This window comes from Prionailurus bengalensis, chromosome B3 (assembly GCF_016509475.1).
Source record: "Prionailurus bengalensis isolate Pbe53 chromosome B3, Fcat_Pben_1.1_paternal_pri, whole genome shotgun sequence".
Taxonomy (NCBI): domain Eukaryota; kingdom Metazoa; phylum Chordata; class Mammalia; order Carnivora; family Felidae; genus Prionailurus; species Prionailurus bengalensis.
Window position 1 is genome coordinate 50,396,493 of NC_057355.1, and position 20,278 is coordinate 50,416,770.

The window sequence follows — 20,278 nt, forward strand, 5'->3', positions numbered from 1 at the left end:
CAGGCACTCCAGCACAAGTTTTATGTCATACAATTATATGAACAATTTGATGCAATTTGAAATTTTAGGTGATAAAAAAAGGACAACTTTCTGGAAAAAATATAAATGATCAAAACTGAATCAAGAACAAATGTTTAAAGAACATGGATGGAACTACTACATTAAATTGATTCAGTAGTCAAATAACCATTCTCAAAAAAATTACACAATGGTTTTAGAGGCAAGTTTGTCCATCTTTCAAGGCATAGCAACACGTACTGTGCACAAACTATTCAAGAGAAGTAAGAAAAGAGACAGCTTCCCAACTTATTTTACAAAGGTAGGTTATTGACGCCAAAATTGCTTAAAGACACAGTAAACCACAGGGCATTTTATTTATAAACACAGATGAAAAATCTTATGTAACTAGCAAACATAAGAAAGTCAAGGCCAAGAAAGTTTCAGTAACTTGCCCATGTTCCTACAACTAGTAAATAGTGGAGCTCTATCTCTCTCAAACCAAAGACTGTGTTCTTGAAGGAGAGACGCAGGACCAATAACAAGACTTGCAAACAAGAGAACACCTTTAAATTTGTGATTACCATGGATTTCCATATCAGTACACCCTGGAATCTGACCTGCAGCTGCGGAGGTTACAGGGAGGCATGGGACAAAGCATATACTCTAGAGACTTCATTGCGACTCCTCTTCCCTCTCTGCCACCTGCTCTGGCTGGCAAGACAATGTTTTCTTTTAATTCTCACAAACTGTGGAGAGTAAGTATTATTTTATTTTACAAACGAGGTGAACACATCTTAGGGAGGCAAAAAGTACTGAAAAGAAATGAGTTCACAAAGATAATAGAGGTAGAGCTGAAATTCAAATTCAGATCCCTGCCACTTCAGTTCTCAATTATCTGATTTGAAATTGTTCCTGTCCCGAGTCAGTGTACCTGGGCATAGTGTGAGCCTGCAGCTTCCTGACTGAACCTCAGGCACCACACAGGTATTCTGGTCTGCTAACTGCTTCTATGTCATCTTTCCAGTATTATGCTAAAAATAGGGCCCAGTTCTGATCTAATTATTCCCATACCTAGTTCTTATAAGTCTCTTTCATTGGGCATGGATCTTGTCATTGAAAGGACCTCCACTCACCTAGATAAACCAAACTTCATGAGAATTGACACTTCTGGAAGCAAGTCAATAGACCAGCCCCCTAACCATAATTAGATGTGAATACCTGGGACAGAATAAAGAGGGTAGTAGAATCCCTTCCAGGCTTGGTGATTTGCATCCCTCACCCTACTTGAGTGTCCCATAACCCTCATCAGACACTGTCAATTTAAATACTACCACCTGTTAAGAAGCTTTCACTACAACCTGTAGCAAGAGTGGGAGCAAAACATGCTATCTCAGCTCCCTTCTCACTGTATTATAAACCTCATGATGGCAGGGAGTTTTAGTAGAGTTATTCACTGTCATATTTCAGAATCTGCAACAATGCCTGACACATAATAGACACTCAAATCAGTGATTTATTGAATGGTTTTAATTTGATTCCCCACTGTTGGGGCCACACCCAGGAAACTGAGTCTGTGAAAACAAGCACAAAGCAGAACAGTACAGCATCAGGAATACTACTGTTGTGATACAGGGATACTAGAGTGTTACCCCTTCTTGTTTTATTAGGTCAGATCGAAATGTTCAGAAACTATGGTCCTTAAGGGCTTTTTAGACTGAGTTTTCCAATCAGCCCCAATAGGTCTCTGTGGGCAAGATGGAAATGGTGATAGATGGGGGCACCTGGCATTGCTTTACCCACTGCTCACAGGGAGACCACAGAGGTGGTGCTGGCTGACCCACTGTCATCTCACATCAAACTTGAGAGCCCTTTCATGCTTTGGAAGAGATGACTGAACTTTTTACCATGTATCTCTTTAATTAAAACGGATGTGCCAGCATGTGATATTTTCCACATGGCAAAGCCATTTTCCTTTATGTAAAGGACACATATTTCATGCTTTCACATTAAAGGTGCCTAGGAAGGTTTTCAACACCCAAAAGTGGGAATTATTTGCTTCAGCATTTATGTTAGTTGCCGATGTAATGACTTAATGTGACAGCTTGTCAAGAGTGACATTTAATATGCCTGTTGTGCACAAGTCATATTTCATTTACTTTTTGAGATACGGGCCCCAGGGAAATGGGCTTTATGAATTCCATGGAGAGCTGATGAACTCTATTCATCCACCCAACACCCACACAGAAAAGTCTTTTACATAAGTTTTCTGAAACTAAAGAAATAAATGTATGTTTAAGTGGATGAGAAGATCAATAACTAATTTAACCATAAAGTGAAGGTGTGTTCCCTATCCAGGGCCGCAGAAGATGTAATAGCATTCTTCTCATTTCTATCGCTTTCCTATTAACTTTTCATACGAATGAATATTTGTGGTTCAGACCAAATACCATATTTACAAAAAAGAAATAGTGTAGGAGTTTAATGATAAAAACGCTCAACCTTGCTTACTCCCTCAAAAGCCCAAGACTAGACACTTCAAGATTCAGCAAGCAATATGGTGCATTTTCATGTACCAGAGGATGTTTAATTTCATTTGTATCCAAACTACACTCAAATATTACATGTCATCATAAATCTAATAGATAAGAATAAGATCCTTGGAAAATCAGCCACATTTTTTTAATACTTTGGCACAAGAGAAAATGTTTTTATTTACTGTAGCACCCAAATATTCAAATGGACGTTTTTTGTTTTTTATTTTTGTTTTGTTTTGTTTTCTGATATGCACTAGGCTGGGGAGAGTTTGGGATAGAGATCTAGTAAAGGTTGGCTTCTGGGTTTAAGACACAGTGACAAGAAGAAGAAACTGTGAAATATACATATAAATAATGGTGTTAAATGCCAAGTCTATAGAGATTTAAAACAAGTATTATCAGTGGCAAATTTTTTCTTCTATAGGAATGACAAAGTCCTTTACATTCTATAGGACTATAGGAGTGTCACTCCTATAGAATGTATTAGTTCACCTAAATTGTCTCTAGTAAAAACCCAACAGACTGGCTGGGCAGGAAGGAGTTACCACAGCACAACATCCACTGCACGTTAGAATCGCCTAAAATTTTTTTTAAATCCCTTTAGACCCAAGCCACATCTGAGGCCAATTAAATCAGAATCACTGGGAGATAGACCCAGGCATCTGCATGGTTTAAAGCTACCACAGGTGACTCTAGTGAGCCAAATTCAAGAATTCTTGACCTAGATATTGGAGTCTACTTGTATTTTCTAACCAGTTGGTTCTTTCATTCAACAAGAATTTACAAAGTACATACCTCATGTCAGATAATGTACTAAGCAATAGGGGTGAAAGTATTTAACAAGAGCAAAAAAACAGGACACAATGCTACCCTCAAGAAAGCAGTCTAAAAGCAAAGGTTTATGCAAAATAATAAAGTTAATTGCTTATAAAAATAATAAAACCAGGGGCGCCTGGGTGGCGCAGTCGGTTAAGCGTCCGACTTCAGCCAGGTCACGATCTCGCGGTCCGTGAGTTTGAGCCCCGAGTCAGGCTCTGGGCTGATGGCTCGGAGCCTGGAGCCTGTTTCCGATTCTGTGTCTCCCTCTCTCTGCCCCTCCCCCGTTCATGCTCTGTCTCTGTCCCAAAAATAAATAAAAACGTTGGAAAAAAAATTTTTTTTAAATAATAAAACCAGCAGCTTGCATTTATGTTTTACTATACTCTAAGCAGTGCCAAGTGTTAAAAATGTATCCACTCCTTTAATAATTTGCCTTATTACCTCACTATACAGATGAGAGAAATCGACTCAGAGAAGTTAGATAAAATGCCAGGTGTAACAATGCTAATTTACTGGTACAGATGGGACTCACCCCAAGCAACCTTCACTTTTGCTGTACTACAGTATGGAGGTTGTGATTAAATGCTAGAAAAAGCTCAAAGGAGGAAGCTGAAAATTCAGCCACAAGGGGAGAAAGATGTTTGGGACAGCCACAGAAGGGAGGAAAATTTGAATCATATAAAAATGTAGCAGGATTTTTCTCAAGGGGAGAATTACAGGTAAAATGCATTAGGACAGAATAACATTTGTAAAGACAGAGAGGCGCATATGCTTTTTTGATCAACAGAGGATAATCTGTATGATAGTGAAGTTGAGGTCTGGATGAAATTTGTTTAGGGTCAGACTTTCCCCGTGTTGCCAGTTACTTCTGTAATTTTGGAATCAACATTACAACTGAGTGGCTTAATCAGAATTGCCTTCCCCTGGACTATATCAATACATAGCAATCGACTCTGCACCTACCAGTTCCTCATTGTTTAGAGATGTCCTAATGACCATAGCCAGGGAGAGTCCAGATTTCCGGGCAGCCAGAGTCTAAAATAAACAGAATTTAGGAGTTATTGGCACATGAGGTGGATGCTAAGTACATATTGTTCAACAACATGTGAAAATGTAAGAATATAACCTGTCACTGTTCATGTTTTAGTCAATAGGCACCTGCCATTTTCAGTAGTCAGCTAGTTCATCCAGAATGTGAAATCATGGAACATTAAAGCTGATACAATCCCCTTATATAATCAGACCCAACCCTTACATTTAACTGATGAGAAAACTGAGGTCCAGCAAGGCAGATTGATCAGCCCCAGGTTTCCATGTTAGCAAGAGACTTCTCTAACTTTGTTTTTCCTCAAGGTGATCATGATCACATTTCTTCATAAAACATGGCCACTGGTGCAGAGCCAGATGATCTGTGTGACGGCCCCAAATCACAGGTGTTAGATGATCCTTGAGTTGTTCACAGTTCCCTGGAATATTCTTTCATATCTAAGCAGTATATTTTTCCTAAGTGTTCACTTTATCAGGTGAGAACCATTATACCCAGATTGGTTTTCTTAACTCAATCTTGGTAACATAAGTAATTTTAAATAAAAGTCAAGTCCCTTTTGTTTCCCTACCATAAAACAGAACCATTATATCTCCTACCTGAAATGTGTGTGATATAATACACTCAGCAGAACTGTAGAGAACTTTGGAAACCCGAAGTTTTAGATGGGAATGTTTAATATGTTATCTCATTAGGAACAAAGGGAAGTCACAATGGGATTTTGCACCTGGTCTTAAATCTATCTCCTTGGAGCTACAAAGCCATAAACTCAGATAAAATTTTAGCAATCCTCAGTGAGGAAGTCACTATCCATCCATCACCACCCCTTCTGTGTAAACCTATAGAGAGATTACGCCCAAGGAATTAGCCAAGATGATCTTCCATTTCTGACAACTATTGTCTCTAAAATTATGTTTGCGTTCTATTTCAGTCTGTATTCATACCTGTTGTGTATATAATTTTGTGTATCTTTCAGAATAGAACTAGATGTTAAATTCTTGCAGAACCCAAATTTCTCAGTCTTCTGTCTCTTTTTATTTCCCCATCTTGCCCTCTTTTATCCCATGAGTAAGCACAACGTACATTCAGAAATATAGAAAATATTAAATTGAAAATCACTTACCATGGCCTGAAGATCCCAAGTGTCAGAGGAAACAAAGTGTAAATAATTAGACATAAGAAAGGTGAGAAAAGAGTATAATGATGTTAAATAAACTGAACACTTTAAAATAATATCCACACTACAATGGCAGAAATATGGGCTACAGAGACACAGCATGCTGTTCAGTAGAAGATCTTTCCAATCAAGATTTTATCTTTCCTAATTTCAAACACAAGTGATGGTTTTCAGATGAAGGTTTTCATAGCAAAATTAAAAATTACTGATATAAGAAATAGCATAAATTGCCGCTAAAAGGGAAATTTCTATTTCTCTGGGATAAAACATATTTTCATGTCATAAACTGTTAAGAATTTGCCTCCAGGAAACTGTGGAGACAATTTGGATGATAGAACAAAACACTTTGTTTTCTGGCAGTTAAGCTATTTGTTTTTAATAGTCTAATGTGGACCATTATCAATCCTTTGCATCTTTAGGTGGTCCTGTGCATATTTTGTTATAGGAGAGCTTGAGTCATTCAGAGTTATGTTTAGGTTTAATGAGGTTTTAATGACTTGAGAGTTGTAATTTTCTTCAGAGAGTGGAATCACTTATTAATGTGATTAAATTTGATCTTAATTAAATAAAGAATTGGTTAATAGTATCTGCTGCTTTATAAAGTAGTAGAATCCAGTGACATAAGGTGAGGAAGTCCAAAACAAGCCTCCAAGTGCCCATTAAACTTGTGGTCCTTTGCAACATTGCACCTATCAAAGCCCAGTTGCAGCAGCTCAGTTAGCATGCCCTGTGACTTCTATTTGCCCAATTGTTATGCCATTTTAAACTGGTTTGTAATTTTAACCAATAAAAAAGGGGGCTAAGGGGTACGTGGCTGTCTCTGTCAGTAGAACATACAACTCTTGATCTCAAGGCCAGGAGTTCAAGCCCCATGTTGGAGAAAAAGAAAGAAGGCTTAAAAAAAAACGCTGTCAAAAGGTTAGAATTATTTCATTTATTTAATAGATTTTAAAGAAATGATAAATGCAACACTTGGTAGAATCCAACTTCTTATATGTATTATTATATGAAATACAGATAGGCATGGCACTTAATGATAAAGAAAAAGGCAACACATACAACTGAAGAGAATGAAACAGGAGTTCCTTACCACATCTCGTACAATGGGCAAAGTTTTCTTCCTACGGAGATCTGGCATACTGTCAATACCATAAAGCCCTCGCCCAGCCCTGAAAGAGGAGAAAGAGGAATGATTTCAATGGGATAAGGACTTCCTTTAAGAAAAAGGCTGTAAAAAAGATTAAATGTATACCATGATTTTCAACTGGTTCACAAAATAGGAAAAATCCAAGCCTCTTAAGACCTCACCCAGTGAACTCACCAACCCTCACCCAGTGAAAAGGAGACTCTAGCTACCAAAGTGATCACTTGTATTCTTGGATAGTTCCATACATTGAAACTTTAGCCTGGCTTGGCTGACACCTTGGTTTTCTGTCAGCATCACAAGGAAGATAATAAAAATTGTTAGTTACATGTAACTTGGTATTTCTGGAGAGATAGAAGCAAACCATTTTTGCTGCAACTTTTGTCTGCAACGTATAAGAAATACCTGTATTTGTAAAAAATATCATTCTTTTTTGATGTGTTTCATCTTCACAGATGAAACTCCAAACTGGTATCTCAAAAAGCCATAGTTGCATTTAGAGTATTTGTAATAATCCTTATATCAGAATTTTTCCTTTTTTGGAATCTACAGCACAGAAAAATACAACAAGAAATTAATTTGTTATCCAAGGATATTCACTGCACCATTTCTTTTTGCAATAGCAATACAAGCTATGTAACCTAAATATTTATGGAATGAATTATATTATCTATCCAATGAGAACACAATAAAGTAAACGAGTTAAATACATATGTGTATAAATGAAAAAAAATCATGTTATGTGAAAAAAGTAAGTTTGCATTTTAGTAAGTTTAGTATGATACTGTATTACATGTGCTTATATATACACAGAAAAATACCTAGAAAGATATTCATTAAATTGATAGTGAGAGTTACTTCTGTGGAGTGATACTGAGTCAAAGAAAAAGCAAAGATTCTCACTGTTATAAATTTGGTAAGAGTCAATGCTCCATAATAAGTGTTACCATGTTTGCAATTAAAAATATTCTTGAAATATATTCTTTATTAAAATAATGGAATACATTGAATTGTTTTTTGTTGCATCTAAGCTAGTGATTTTATACAACCACAAATGTGCTCAAGTCACTGAGGAGAGCTTCCCTTATGCTCACCTGACCTATAAAACTCTTGCTAAACTCCAGCTTATTAGAATCACCTTTTTCACCAGGCACACACAATTCAAAGGCAAGGGTGTTAGCTATGCACCTCTGCCCCTGAACAGGCCACAAAAGCTGATAATAGATTATCAGCATCTCACAGCCCTGTTTTCACTGACACAGAGATGGCCTCTTTGCTCTTAGCTTAATGAAGGGAAAATTTTGCCTTACTGGAATTTTTTTTATAGTAGCCGGGGTCTTAACTCCAACACTTCTAGTTGTATCAATCACTAGCTTGATGATCTTGAATAATTCACTAAGTTATCACACAACTCGTTATGTGAAATAGTACTAAAAGAAAGTGTTAATAAAGATAGAACGTCAATAAATAGCAAGGTTATAACTTATATGTTTATTCAGTAATAAATGTGAATATTAATACCACTGCACATGAGGAAGAAGTCTGTCAATTCTGAGCAAATTATATTTAAGTTCATGAATTTCAACCAAAAGTTTTTGTTTAGATCATAGAATACAGGAAAAGGATAATAGCGGGGCAGAGATCAACACACATGAATGAAAAGGAAAAGGAGAAGCGATAGGAGGGAAGATAGTACGTGTGGGGAAAATGACATTTGAGAGCCTGTTCAGCAATGACTGTATGAGAAAAGAGTTCATACAGTTTCCATCATTACCCAGAACAATGCCAATTGATACTCTCTAGGCCAATGGCACAACGCCAGTCAAAAACCAAGACTAGGATAACACACACACACACACACACACACACACACACACACACACACACACACATCATTGGCAGCATGCTCTTATGGACTGCAAGAAACGGCAGTATCAAGCAAGGGAAAAGGGCAATTAAATCTTCTTTTTTTCCTTCTCAACACCTGTCTTCAGAAAGTGAACCAACTCCTCCATCAGTGTAACTTTTCACTTCCCTCCTATTCTCTTTCCATATTCTTCCCCTCTCACTGCTAGTTCATTCTTGATTCTGACACATCCCAAATACCACATTTATGGGAAAAGGGTATATAAGTGTGTTTCTAGAAGGATCTTTTGAGTTTCGTTTGCTCCAATCTAAGGCTTGGATTCCTAGTGGTTTCTATTTTCTACCTCCTGTGAAGAGAATTAATAGTGACATAAAGTATAATTAATAAATGTCTTGCCATCACACTACATGGCAACCACACTAACTAGCTGCATCTGAATGTTTTGAAATGTTTTGACTGCTAAATAATGTGACTTAAATAACTATGTAAAGAAACACATTCAATTGTGACAATGCTTGAGAAAGTGATTTATAAACTACAAAGTGTAATATATACATGGGTTGTGTGGTTTTTTACACTAATGATTTCTTCATGTTTTCCTGCTCATAGAACTTAATTCAAATTCCCAAGAGCACCTAGAATTTTGAGCAAACTTATCTACTCACAAGTTCAGGAATCAGTGTCACACACGTATTTTCTTGGGTCTTAAATTTCACTCCTTTGCTTGTCTCATTATAACAGAGACAGCCAAGGACCCAGGCCAAACCTGAACATTATGGAATAATGAGCCCAAGTTACAGACATGAATCCAAAATTTCTATCTGCCTTGAGTTTAGTTTCATTAAATTCATATTTTGAAATTCGTAAAATTTGTAATTGCAATAGAAATTTTCTCTTAATCTTTACCATTTTAAAAAAATGCTCAAAATCACGTTGTACTTCCTTAGATTTTTACATTTTCATTATTACTATAAGATGTTTGCATAAACATAAACTTTCAATGGATTATTCATCAAGTAATAATAAAACTTTTATTGTAAATCTGAGTATTAAAAAAAGAAGAAAAAGAAGAAGTTTCCCTAATGGCCTTACCTCAAGAGTGGATAAGTGTTTGGTAAATACTGTAAAGCTCTATAAAAATGTAAGATATTTTTGAAATATTTATTTATTTATTTTTGAGAGAAAGAGAGAGAGCAAGCAGGGGAGAGAGGAAGAGAGAGAGAATCTTAAGCAGGCTCCACACCCAGCCCAGAGCTCAACATGGGGCTCAATCTCAAGACAATGAGATCATGACATGAGCTGAAATCAAGGAACAATTAAGCAAATGACCCACCCAGGCACCTTTGTAACATTTATTGAAAGTGTTCCTTATTGTTTTGGTGCAATTACAAATGGAACTGATTCCCTGATTTCTTTTTCTGCTGCATTATTGGTATATAGAAATGCAACAGATTTCTGCTCATTGATTTTATGTCCTGCGACTTTGCTGAGTTCATGTATTATCTCTTAACAATTTTTTGGTGGAGTCTTTTATTTTTTTTTTTTTTTTTTTTTTTTTTTTATTTTTATTTTTTTTATTTTTTTTTTCTGAAATTTATTGACAAATTGGTTTCCATACAACACCCAGTGCTCATCCCAAAAGGTGCCCTCCTCAATACCCATCACCCACCCTCTCCTCCCTCCCACCCCCCATCAACCCTCAGTTTGTTCTCAGTTTTTTACAGTCTCTTATGCTTTGGCTCTCTCCCATTCTAACCTCTTTTTTTTTTTTTTTTCCTTCCCCTCCCCCATGGGTTCCTGCCAAGTTTCTCAGGATCCACATAAGAGTGAGACCATATGGTATCTGTCTTTCTCTGTATGGCTTATTTCACTTAGCATCACACTCTCCAGTTCCATCCACGTTGCTACAAAAGGCCATATTTCATTTTTTCTCATTGCCACGTAATATTCCATTGTGTATATAAACCACAATTTCTTTATCCATTCATCAGTTGATGGACATTTAGGCTCTTTCCATAATTTGGCTATTGTTGAGAGTGCTGCTATGAACATTGGGGTACAAGTGGCCCTATGCATCAGTGCTCCTGTATCCCTTGGATAAATTCCTAGCAGTGCTATTGCTGGGTCATAGGGTAGGTCTATTTTTAATTTTCTGAGGAACCTCCACACTGCTTTCCAGAGCGGCTGCACCAATTTGCATTCCCACCAACAGTGCAAGAGGGTTCCCGTTTCTCCACATCCTCTCCAGCATCTATAGTCTCCTGATTTGTTCATTTTGGCCACTCTGACTGGCGTGAGGTGATACCTGAGTGTGGTTTTGATTTGTATTTCCCTGATAAGGAGCGACGCTGAACATCTTTTCATGTGCCTGATGGCCATCCGGATGTCTTCTTTAGAGAAGTGTCTATTCATGTTTTCTGCCCATTTCTTCACTGGGTTATTTGTTTTTTGGGTGTGGAGTTTGGTGAGCTCTTTATAGATTTTGGATACTAGCCCTTTGTCCGATATGTCATTTGCGAATATCTTTTCCCATTCCGTTGGTTGCCTTTTAGTTTTGTTGGTTGTTTCCTTTGCTGTGCAGAAGCTTTTTATCTTCATAAGGTCCCAGTAATTCACTTTTGCTTTTAATTCCCTTGCCTTTGGGGATGTGTCGAGTAAGAGATTGCTACGGCTGAGGTCAGAGAGGTCTTTTCCTGCTTTCTCCTCTAGGGTTTTGATGGTTTCCTGTCTCACATTTAGGTCCTTTATCCATTTTGAGTTTATTTTTGTGAATGGTGTGAGAAAGTGGTCTAGTTTCAACCTTCTGCATGTTGCTGTCCAGTTCTCCCAGCACCATTTGTTAAAGAGGCTGTCTTTTTTCCATTGGATGTTCTTTCCTGCTTTGTCAAAGATGAGTTGGCCATACGTTTGTGGGTCTAGTTCTGGGGTTTCTATTCTATTCCATTGGTCTATGTGTCTGTTTTGGTGCCAATACCATGCTGTCTTGATGATGACAGCTTTGTAGTAGAGGCTAAAGTCTGGGATTGTGATGCCTCCTGCTTTGGTCTTCTTCTTCAAAATTCCTTTGGCTATTCGGGGCCTTTTGTGGTTCCATATGAATTTTAGGATTGCTTGTTCTAGTTTCGAGAAGAATGCTGGTGCAATTTTGATTGGGATTGCATTGAATGTGTAGATAGCTTTGGGTAGTATTGACATTTTGACAATATTTGTTTTTCCAATCCATGAGCAGGGAATGTCTTTCCATTTCTTTAAATCTTCTTCAATTTCCTTCAGAAGCTTTCTATAGTTTTCAGCATACAGATCCTTTACATCTTTGGTTAGATTTATTCCTAGGTATTTTATGCTTCTTGGTGCAATTGTGAATGGGATCAATTTCTTTATTTGTCTTTCTGTTGCTTCATTGTTAGTGTATAAGAATGCAACTGATTTCTGTACATTGATTTTGTATCCTGCAACTTTGCTGAATTCCTGTATCAGTTCTAGCAGACTTTTGGTGGAGTCTATCGGATTTTCCATGTATAATATCATGTCATCTGCAAAAAGCGAAAGCTTGACTTCATCTTTGCCAATTTGGATGCCTTTGATTTCCTTTTGTTGTCTGATTGCTGATGCTAGAACTTCCAGCACTATGTTAAACAGCAGCGGTGAGAGTGGGCATCCTTGTCGTGTTCCTGATCTCAGGGAAAAAGCTTTCAGTTTTTCCCCGTTGAGGATGATGTTAGCTGTGGGCTTTTCATAAATGGCTTTTATGATCTTTAAGTATGTTCCTTCTATCCCGACTTTCTCAAGGGTTTTTATTAAGAAAGGGTGCTGGATTTTGTCGAAGGCCTTTTCTGCATCGATTGACAGGATCATATGGTTCTTCACTCTTTTTTTGTTAATGTGATGTATCACGTTGATTGATTTGCGAATGTTGAACCAGCCCTGCATCCCAGGAATGAATCCCACTTGATCATGGTGAATAATTCTTTTTATATGCCGTTGAATTCGATTTGCTAGTATCTTATTGAGAATTTTTGCATCCATATTCATCAGGGATATTGGCCTGTAGTTCTCTTTTTTGACTGGGTCTCTGTCTGGTTTAGGAATCAAAGTAATACTGGCTTCATAGAATGAGTCTGGAAGTTTTCCTTCCCTTTCTATTTCTTGGAATAGCTTGAGAAGGATAGGTATTATCTCTGCTTTAAACGTCTGGTAGAACTCCCCTGGGAAGCCATCTGGTCCTGGACTCTTATTTGTTGGGAGATTTTTGATAACCGATTCAATTTCTTCGCTGGTTATGGGTCTGTTCAAGCTTTCTATTTCCTCCTGATTGAGTTTTGGAAGCGTGTGGGTGTTCAGGAATTCGTCCATTTCTTCCAGGTTGTCCAATTTGTTGGCATATAAGTTTTCATAGTATTCCCTGATAATTGTTTGTATCTCTGAGGGATTGGTTGTAATAATTCCATTTTCATTCATGATTTTATCTATTTGGGTCATCTCCCTTTTCTTTTTGAGAAGCCTGGCTAGAGGTTTGTCAATTTTGTTTATTTTTTCAAAAAACCAACTCTTGGTTTCGTTGATCTGCTCTACAGTTTTTTTAGTTTCTATATTGTTTATTTCTGCTCTGATCTTTATTATTTCTCTTCTTCTGCTGGGCTTAGGCTGCCTTTGCTGTTCTGCTTCTAGTTCCTTTAGGTGTGCTGTTAGATTTTGTATTTGGGATTTTTCTTGTTTCTTGAGATAGGCCTGGATGGCAATGTATTTTCCTCTCAGGACTGCCTTTGCTGCGTCCCAAAGCGTTTGGATTGTTGTATTTTCATTTTCGTTTGTTTCCATATATTTTTTAATTTCTTCTCTAATTGCCTGGTTGACCCACTCATTCGTTAGTAGGGTGTTCTTTAACCTCCATGCTTTTGGAGGTCTTCCAGACTTTTTTCTGTGGTTGATTTCAAGCTTCATGGCATTGTGGTCTGAAAGTAAGCATGGTATAATTTCAATTCTTGTAAACTTATGAAGGGCTGTTTTGTGACCCAGTATATGATCTATCTTGGAGAATGTTCCATGTGCACTCGAGAAGAAAGTATATTCTGTTGCTTTGGGATGCAGAGTTCTAAATATATCTGTCAAGTCCATCTCATCCAATGTCTCATTCAGGGCCCTTGTTTCTTTATTGACCGTGTGTCTAGATGATCTATCCATTTCTGTAAGTGGTGTATTAAAGTCCCCTGCAATTACCACATTCTTATCAATAAGGTTGCTTATGTTTATGAGTAATTGTTTTATATATTTGGGGGCTCCGGTATTCGGTGCATAGACATTGATAATTGTTAGCTCTTCCTGATGGATAGACCCTGTAACTATTATATAATGTCCTTCTTCATCTCTTGTTACAGCCTTTAATTTAAAGTCTAGTTTGTCTGATATAAGTATGGCTACTCCAGCTTTCTTTTGGCTTCCAGTCGCATGATAAATAGTTCTCCATCCCCTCACTCTCAATCTAAAGGTGTCCTCAGGTCTAAAATGAGTCTCTTGTAGACAGCAAATAGATGGGTCTTGTTTTTTTATCCATTCTGATACCCTATGTCTTTTGGTTGGCGCATTTAATCCATTTACATTCAGTGTTATTATAGAAAGATACGGGTTTAGAGTCATTGTGATGTCTGTATGTTTTATGCTTATAGTGATGTCTCTGGGACTTTGTCTCACAGGGTCCCCCTTAGGATCTCTTGTAGGGCTGGTTTAGTGGTGACAAATTCCTTCAGTTTTTGTTTGTTTGGGAAGACCTTTATCTCTCCTTCTATTCTAAATGACAGACTTGCTGGATAAAGGATTCTTGGCTGCATATTTTTTCTGTCTAGCACCCTGAAAATCTCTTGCCAATTCTTTCTGGCCTGCCAAGTTTCAAAAGAGAGATCAGTCACGAGTCTTATAGGTCTCCCTTTATATGTGAGGGCACGTTTACCCCTTGCTGCTTTCAGAATTTTCTCTTTATCCTTGTATTTTGCCAGTTTCACTATGATATGTCGTGCAGAAGATCGATTCAAGTTACGTCTGAAGGGAGTTCTCTGTGCCTCTTGGATTTCAATGCCTTTTTCCTTCCCCAGTTCAGGGAAGTTCTCAGCTATGATTTCTTCAAGTACCCCTTCAGCCCCTTTCCCTCTCTCTTCCTCCTCTGGGATACCAATTATGCGTATATTATTTCTTTTTAGTGTATCACTTAGTTCTCTAATTTTCCCCTCATATTCCTGGATTTTTTTATCTCTCTTTTTCTCAGCTTCCTCTTTTTCCATAACTTTATCTTCTAGTTCACCTATTCTCTCCTCTGCCTCTTCAAGCCGAGCTGAGGTGGTTTCCATTTTGTTATGCATTTCGTTTAAAGCGTTTTTCAGCTCCTCGTGACTGTTCCTTAGTCCCTTGATCTCTGTAGCAAGAGATTCTCTGCTGTCCTGTATACTGTTTTCAAGCCCAGCGATTAATTTTATGACTATTATTCTAAATTCACTTTCTGTTATATTATTTAAATCCTTTTTGATCAGCTCATTAGCTGTTGTTATTTCCTGGAGATTCTTCTGAGGGGAGTTCTTCCGCTTGGTCATTTTGGATAGTCCCTGGCGTGGTGAGGACCTGCAGGGCACTTCCCCTGTGCTGTGGTGTATACCTGGAGTTGGTGGGCGGGGCCGCAGTCAGACCTGATGTCTGCCCCCAGCCCACCGCTGGGGCCACAGTCAGACTGGTGTGTGCCTTCTCTTCCCCTCTCCTAGGGGCGGGATTCACTGTGGAGTGGTGTGGCTCGTCTGGGCTACTTGCACCCTGCCAGGCTTGTGATGCTGGGGATCTGGCGTATTAGCTGGGGTGGGTAGGCAAGGTGCTCGGGGGCAGGAGGGGCAGGCTTAGATCGCTTCTCCTTAGGTGATCCACTTCAGGAGGGGCCCTGTGGCAGCGGGAGGGAGTCAGATCCGCTGCCGGAGGTTTGGCTCCGCCTAAGCGCAGAGTTGGGTGTTTGTGCGGAGCGAGCAAGTTCCCTGGCAGGAACCGGTTCCCTTTGGGATTTCGGCTGGGGGATGGGCGGGGGAGATGGCGCTGGCGAGCGCCTTTGTTCCCCACCAAACTGAGCTCTGTTGTCAGGGGGCTCAGCAGCTCTCCCTCCCTTTGTCCTCCAGCCTTCCCGCTTTCCGAGCAGAGCTGTTAATTTCTGACCTCCCAGACGCTAAGTCGCGCTTGCTGTCGGAACACAGTCCGCCCGGCCCCTCCGCTTTTGCAAGCCAGACCCGGGGGCTCTGCTTGGCCGGCGAGCCGCCCCTCCGCCCCGGCTCCCTCCCGCCAGTCCGTGGAGCGCGCACCGCCTCACCGCCCTTCCTACCCTCTTCCGTGGGCCTCTCGTCTGCGTTTGGCTCAGGCGACTCTGTTCCGCTAATCCTCTGGCGGTTTTCTGGGTTATTTAGGCAGGTGTAGATGGAATCTAAGTGATCAGTAGGACGTGCGGTGAGCCCAGCGTCCTCCTAAGCCGCCATCTTGCCGCCCTAGTGGTGGAGTCTTTTAGATTTTCTATGAAGTGTCATGTTATCTGCCAATAGTGAAAGTTTGACTTCTTCCTTGCTGATTTGGATGCCTTTTATTTCTTTTTGCTGTCTGATTGCTGACGCTAAGACTTCCAGTACTATGTTAAATAGTAATTGTTAGAGTGGAATTTCTTGTCTTTTCCTGACCATGAAGAAAAGGCTCCTGGTTTTTCCCCATTGAGGATGATGTTAGCTGTGGGTCTTTCATATATGGCCTTTATGATGTTGAGGTATGTTCCAGCTATCCCTACTTTGTTGAGGGTTTTTAATCAAGAATGGATGCTGTATTTTGTCAAAAGCCTTTTCTGCAAGATCATATGGTTTTTATCCTTTATTTTATTAATGTGGTCTCTCACATTGATTGATTTGTGAATACTGAACCACACCTGCAGCCCAGGAATAAATCCCACTTGATCATGGTGAATAATTCTTTTAATGTACTACTGGATTTGATTTGCTAAAATCTTGTTGAGAATTTTTGCATCCATGTTCATCAAGGACATTGGCCTGTAATTCTGTTTTTTAAAAAAATCTTTTAAATGTTTATGTATTATTTTTGAGAATGAGACAGAATGTGAGCAGGGAAGGGGAAGAGAGAGAATTCAAGGAATTCACAGAATTCAAAGCAGGCTCAAACTCACAAGTGGGGAGATTATGACCTGAGCCAAAGTTGGTCACTTAACCAACTGAGCTACCCAGGAGCCCAAGTTTAATTCTCCTTTTGAGTGGAGTCTTTGTCTGGTTTTGGAATCAAGGTAATGCTGGTTTTGTAAAATTACTTTGGAAGTTTTCTTCTATTTCTGTATTTTGGAACAATTTGAGAATAGGTATTAACTCTTCTTTAAATGTCTAGTAGAATTCCCCTAGGAAGCCATCTGGCCCAGGACTCTGGTTTTTGGGTAGATTTTTGATTACTGATTCAATGCCTTTGCTGGTTATGGGTGTGTGTAAATTTTCCATTTTTCATCCTGTTTCAGTTTTGTTACTTTGTGAGTTTCTAGAAATTTGTCCATCTCTTCCAGATTGCCCCATTTGTTGGCATATAGGTTTTCTTGGTATTCTCTTGTAAGTGTTTGTATTTCCGTGGTGTTGGTCATGATCTCTCCTGTCTCATTCATGATTTTAACTATTTGGATCCTTTCTCTTTTCTTTTTGATAAGTCTGGCTAGAGGTTTATCAATTTTGTTAATTCTGTCAAAAAACCAATTCTTAGTTTCATTGATCTGTTCTACTGTTTTTGTTGTTGTTGTGTATTATTTATTTTTACTCTAATCTCTATAATTTCCCTTCTTCTTCAGGCTTGCTCCTTTTCTAGCTCTTTTAGGTATAAGGTTAGGTTGTTTATTTGGGACCCTTCCTGCTTCTTGAGTTGGGCCTGAATTGCAATACACTTGCTTCTTAGGATCACGTTTGCTGCAACCCAAAGCTTTGAATTGTCATGTTTCCATTTTCATTTGCTTCCATATACTTTAAAATTTCTTCTTTAATATCCTGGTTAACCCATTCATTCTTTGTTAGTATGTCCTTTAACCTCCACATATTTGAGGGCTTTCCAAATTTTTCGTTGTGGTTGACTTCAAGTTTCATACTGTTGTATTCTGAAAATATGCATGGTATGATCTTGATCTCTTTGTACTTGTTGAGGGCTGATTTCTGACCCAGTATGTGATCAGTTCTGGAGAATGCTCCATGTGCACTTGAGAAGAATGTGTATTCTGCTGCTTCAAGATGAAATATTCTGAATCTATCTGTTAAGTCCATCTAGTCCAGTTTGTCATTAGAAGTCATTGTTTCCTTGTTGATTTCCTGGTTAAGAATAAACCTAACTAAAGAGGTAAAAGATCTATAGTTTGAAAATTATAGAATGCTTATGGAAGAAATTGAAGAGGACACAAGAAATGGAAAAGCATTCCCTGCCTATGGATTAGAAGAACCAACATTGTTAAAATATCTATGCTACCCAAAGCAACCTACACATTTAATGTAATCCCTATCAAAATGCCACCAGCATTTTTCACAGAGCTAGAATAAACAGTCCTAAAGTTTTTTGTAACCACAAAAGGCCCCAAAAAGCTAAAGCAATCTTGAAAAAGACAAAACTGGAGGCATCATGATTCCAGATTTCAAGCTGTATTACAAAGCTTTAGTCATCAAGACAGTATGATACTGGCATGAAAAGAGACACATAGAACAATCGAACAGAATGGAAAACCCAGAAATGGGCCCAGAACTATAGGGCTACCTCATCTTCAACAAATCACCAAAGAATATCCAATGGAAAAAAGACAGTCTCTTCAACAAATGATGTTGGGAAAACTGGACGGTGACAAGCAGAATAAAACTGGACCACTTTCTAACACCATACACAAGAATAAATTCAAAATGGATGAAAGACCTAAATGTGAGACAGGAAACCATCAAAATCCTATAGAACACAGGTAGCAACCTCTTTGACTTCAGAGCCACAACTTCTTACTAGACACATCACCAAAGGCAAGGGGAACAAAAGCAAACAAGAACTATTGGGACTTCATCAAGATAAAAACCTGCTGCACAGTGGAGGAAATAACCAACAACACTAAAAGGTGGCTTAAAAGAATGGGAGAAGATTTTTGCAAGTAACACATGTGATAAAGGGTTAGTATCCAAAATTTATAAAGAACTTATCAAACCCAACACCCCAAAACCAAATAATCCAGTGAAACAATGGCAGAAGACATGAATAGACACTTTGCCAGAGAAGACATCCAGATGGCTTAGAGGCACATGAAAAGATGCTCAACGTCATTCATCATCAGGGAAATAGAAATCAAAACCACAATGAGATACCACCTCATACCTGTCAGAATGCCTAAAATTAACAATACAAGAAACAATAGGATTTGGCAAGGATGCAGGGCAGGAGTGGAGAACCCTCTTGCACTGTTGGAGAAAATGCAAACTGGTGCAGCTAGCTACTCTGGAGACCACTATGGAAGTTCTTCAAGAAACTAAAAATAGAGGTTGGTGGTGGGGCGCCTGGGTGGCTGAGTCGGTTGAGCATCTGACTTCGGCTCAGGTCATGATTTCATGGTCCGTGAGTTCGAGCCCCGCGTTGGGCTGTGTGCTGACAGCTCAGAGCCTGGAGCCTGCTTCGGATTCTGTGTTTCCCTCTCTCTCTGACCCTCCCCTGTTCATGCTCTGTCTCTCTCTGTCTCAAAAATAAATAAAACATTTAAAAAAATTTAAGAAAAGAAACTAAAAATATAACAACCCTGCAATCCAGCAACTGCACTATCAGGTATTTTCCCAAAGGATACAAAAATACATATTCAAGGAGGTACAGGGCCCCAATGTTCATAGCAGCATTATCGACAACAGCCAAGCTATGGACAGTACCCAAATATCCATCAATGATGAATGGATAAAGAATATGTAATGTATGTGGGTGTGTGTACATATGTATATATTCTTTATCCTACACATACATATATACACATACATATATATATATTTATATATATACACAAACATACATACACATATTCATACACACACACACACACACACACACAGGAATACTAGCCACCGAAAAGAATGGAATCTAGCCATTTGCCATGATGTGGATGGAACTACACTGTATTATGCTAAGCAAAATAGGTCAATCAGAGAAAGACAAATACCATTTGATTTCACTCATATGTGGAATTTAACAAACAAAATGAATGGACATATGGGAAGTGGCAGGAGAGACAGAAGAGAAGGAAACAAACCACAAGACACTTAAAGAACTATGGGTTGATGGAGGAAGGGGGGTGAGGAGATGGGCTAGATGGGTGATAAATACTAAGGAGGGCACTTGTTATGGTGACCACTGGGTATTTTATTTAAGTGAATGAATCACTGATTTTTACTCCTGAACCCAATATTGCACCATATGTTAAGTTTAAATTAAAAAAAAATTAAAAGTATGTTCCCAATAGAGAGATCTGGGAAAGATTAAAACTAAAAATGGTGAAGACTGGAATTATATGTAGATAAAGAAATCATTGACTTTCCAGGCAAGAAGTCAAGTTCAAGGATACCAGTTAAAATCTGTAAGAAACTAGCTAGGCTCAATGATGAAGAGGTCAGGAACAATCATCAAAACAGGCAACAGCAGACAAGAAACT

At 38.6% G+C, this 20,278-nt stretch overlaps 1 protein-coding gene across 4 annotated transcripts in view; it reads right to left on the minus strand.

Annotated features, from left to right (window-relative positions):
- The window catches only part of UNC13C (unc-13 homolog C), a 617,803-nt gene that overhangs the window by 362,432 nt on the left and 235,093 nt on the right, over positions 1-20,278 (minus strand). For 2 of the 4 annotated variants that reach the window (XM_043555383.1, XM_043555385.1), the window contains exons 9-11: positions 6,666-6,744; positions 5,522-5,527; positions 4,317-4,388 (exon numbers count right to left, since the gene is read on the minus strand). In XM_043555383.1, coding sequence (XP_043411318.1) covers positions 4,317-4,388; positions 5,522-5,527; positions 6,666-6,744 — 157 coding nt within the window. The remainder of the gene's footprint in view (positions 1-4,316; positions 4,389-5,521; positions 5,528-6,665; positions 6,745-20,278) is intronic. The other 2 variants (XM_043555384.1, XM_043555386.1) reach the window with 1 other exon arrangement.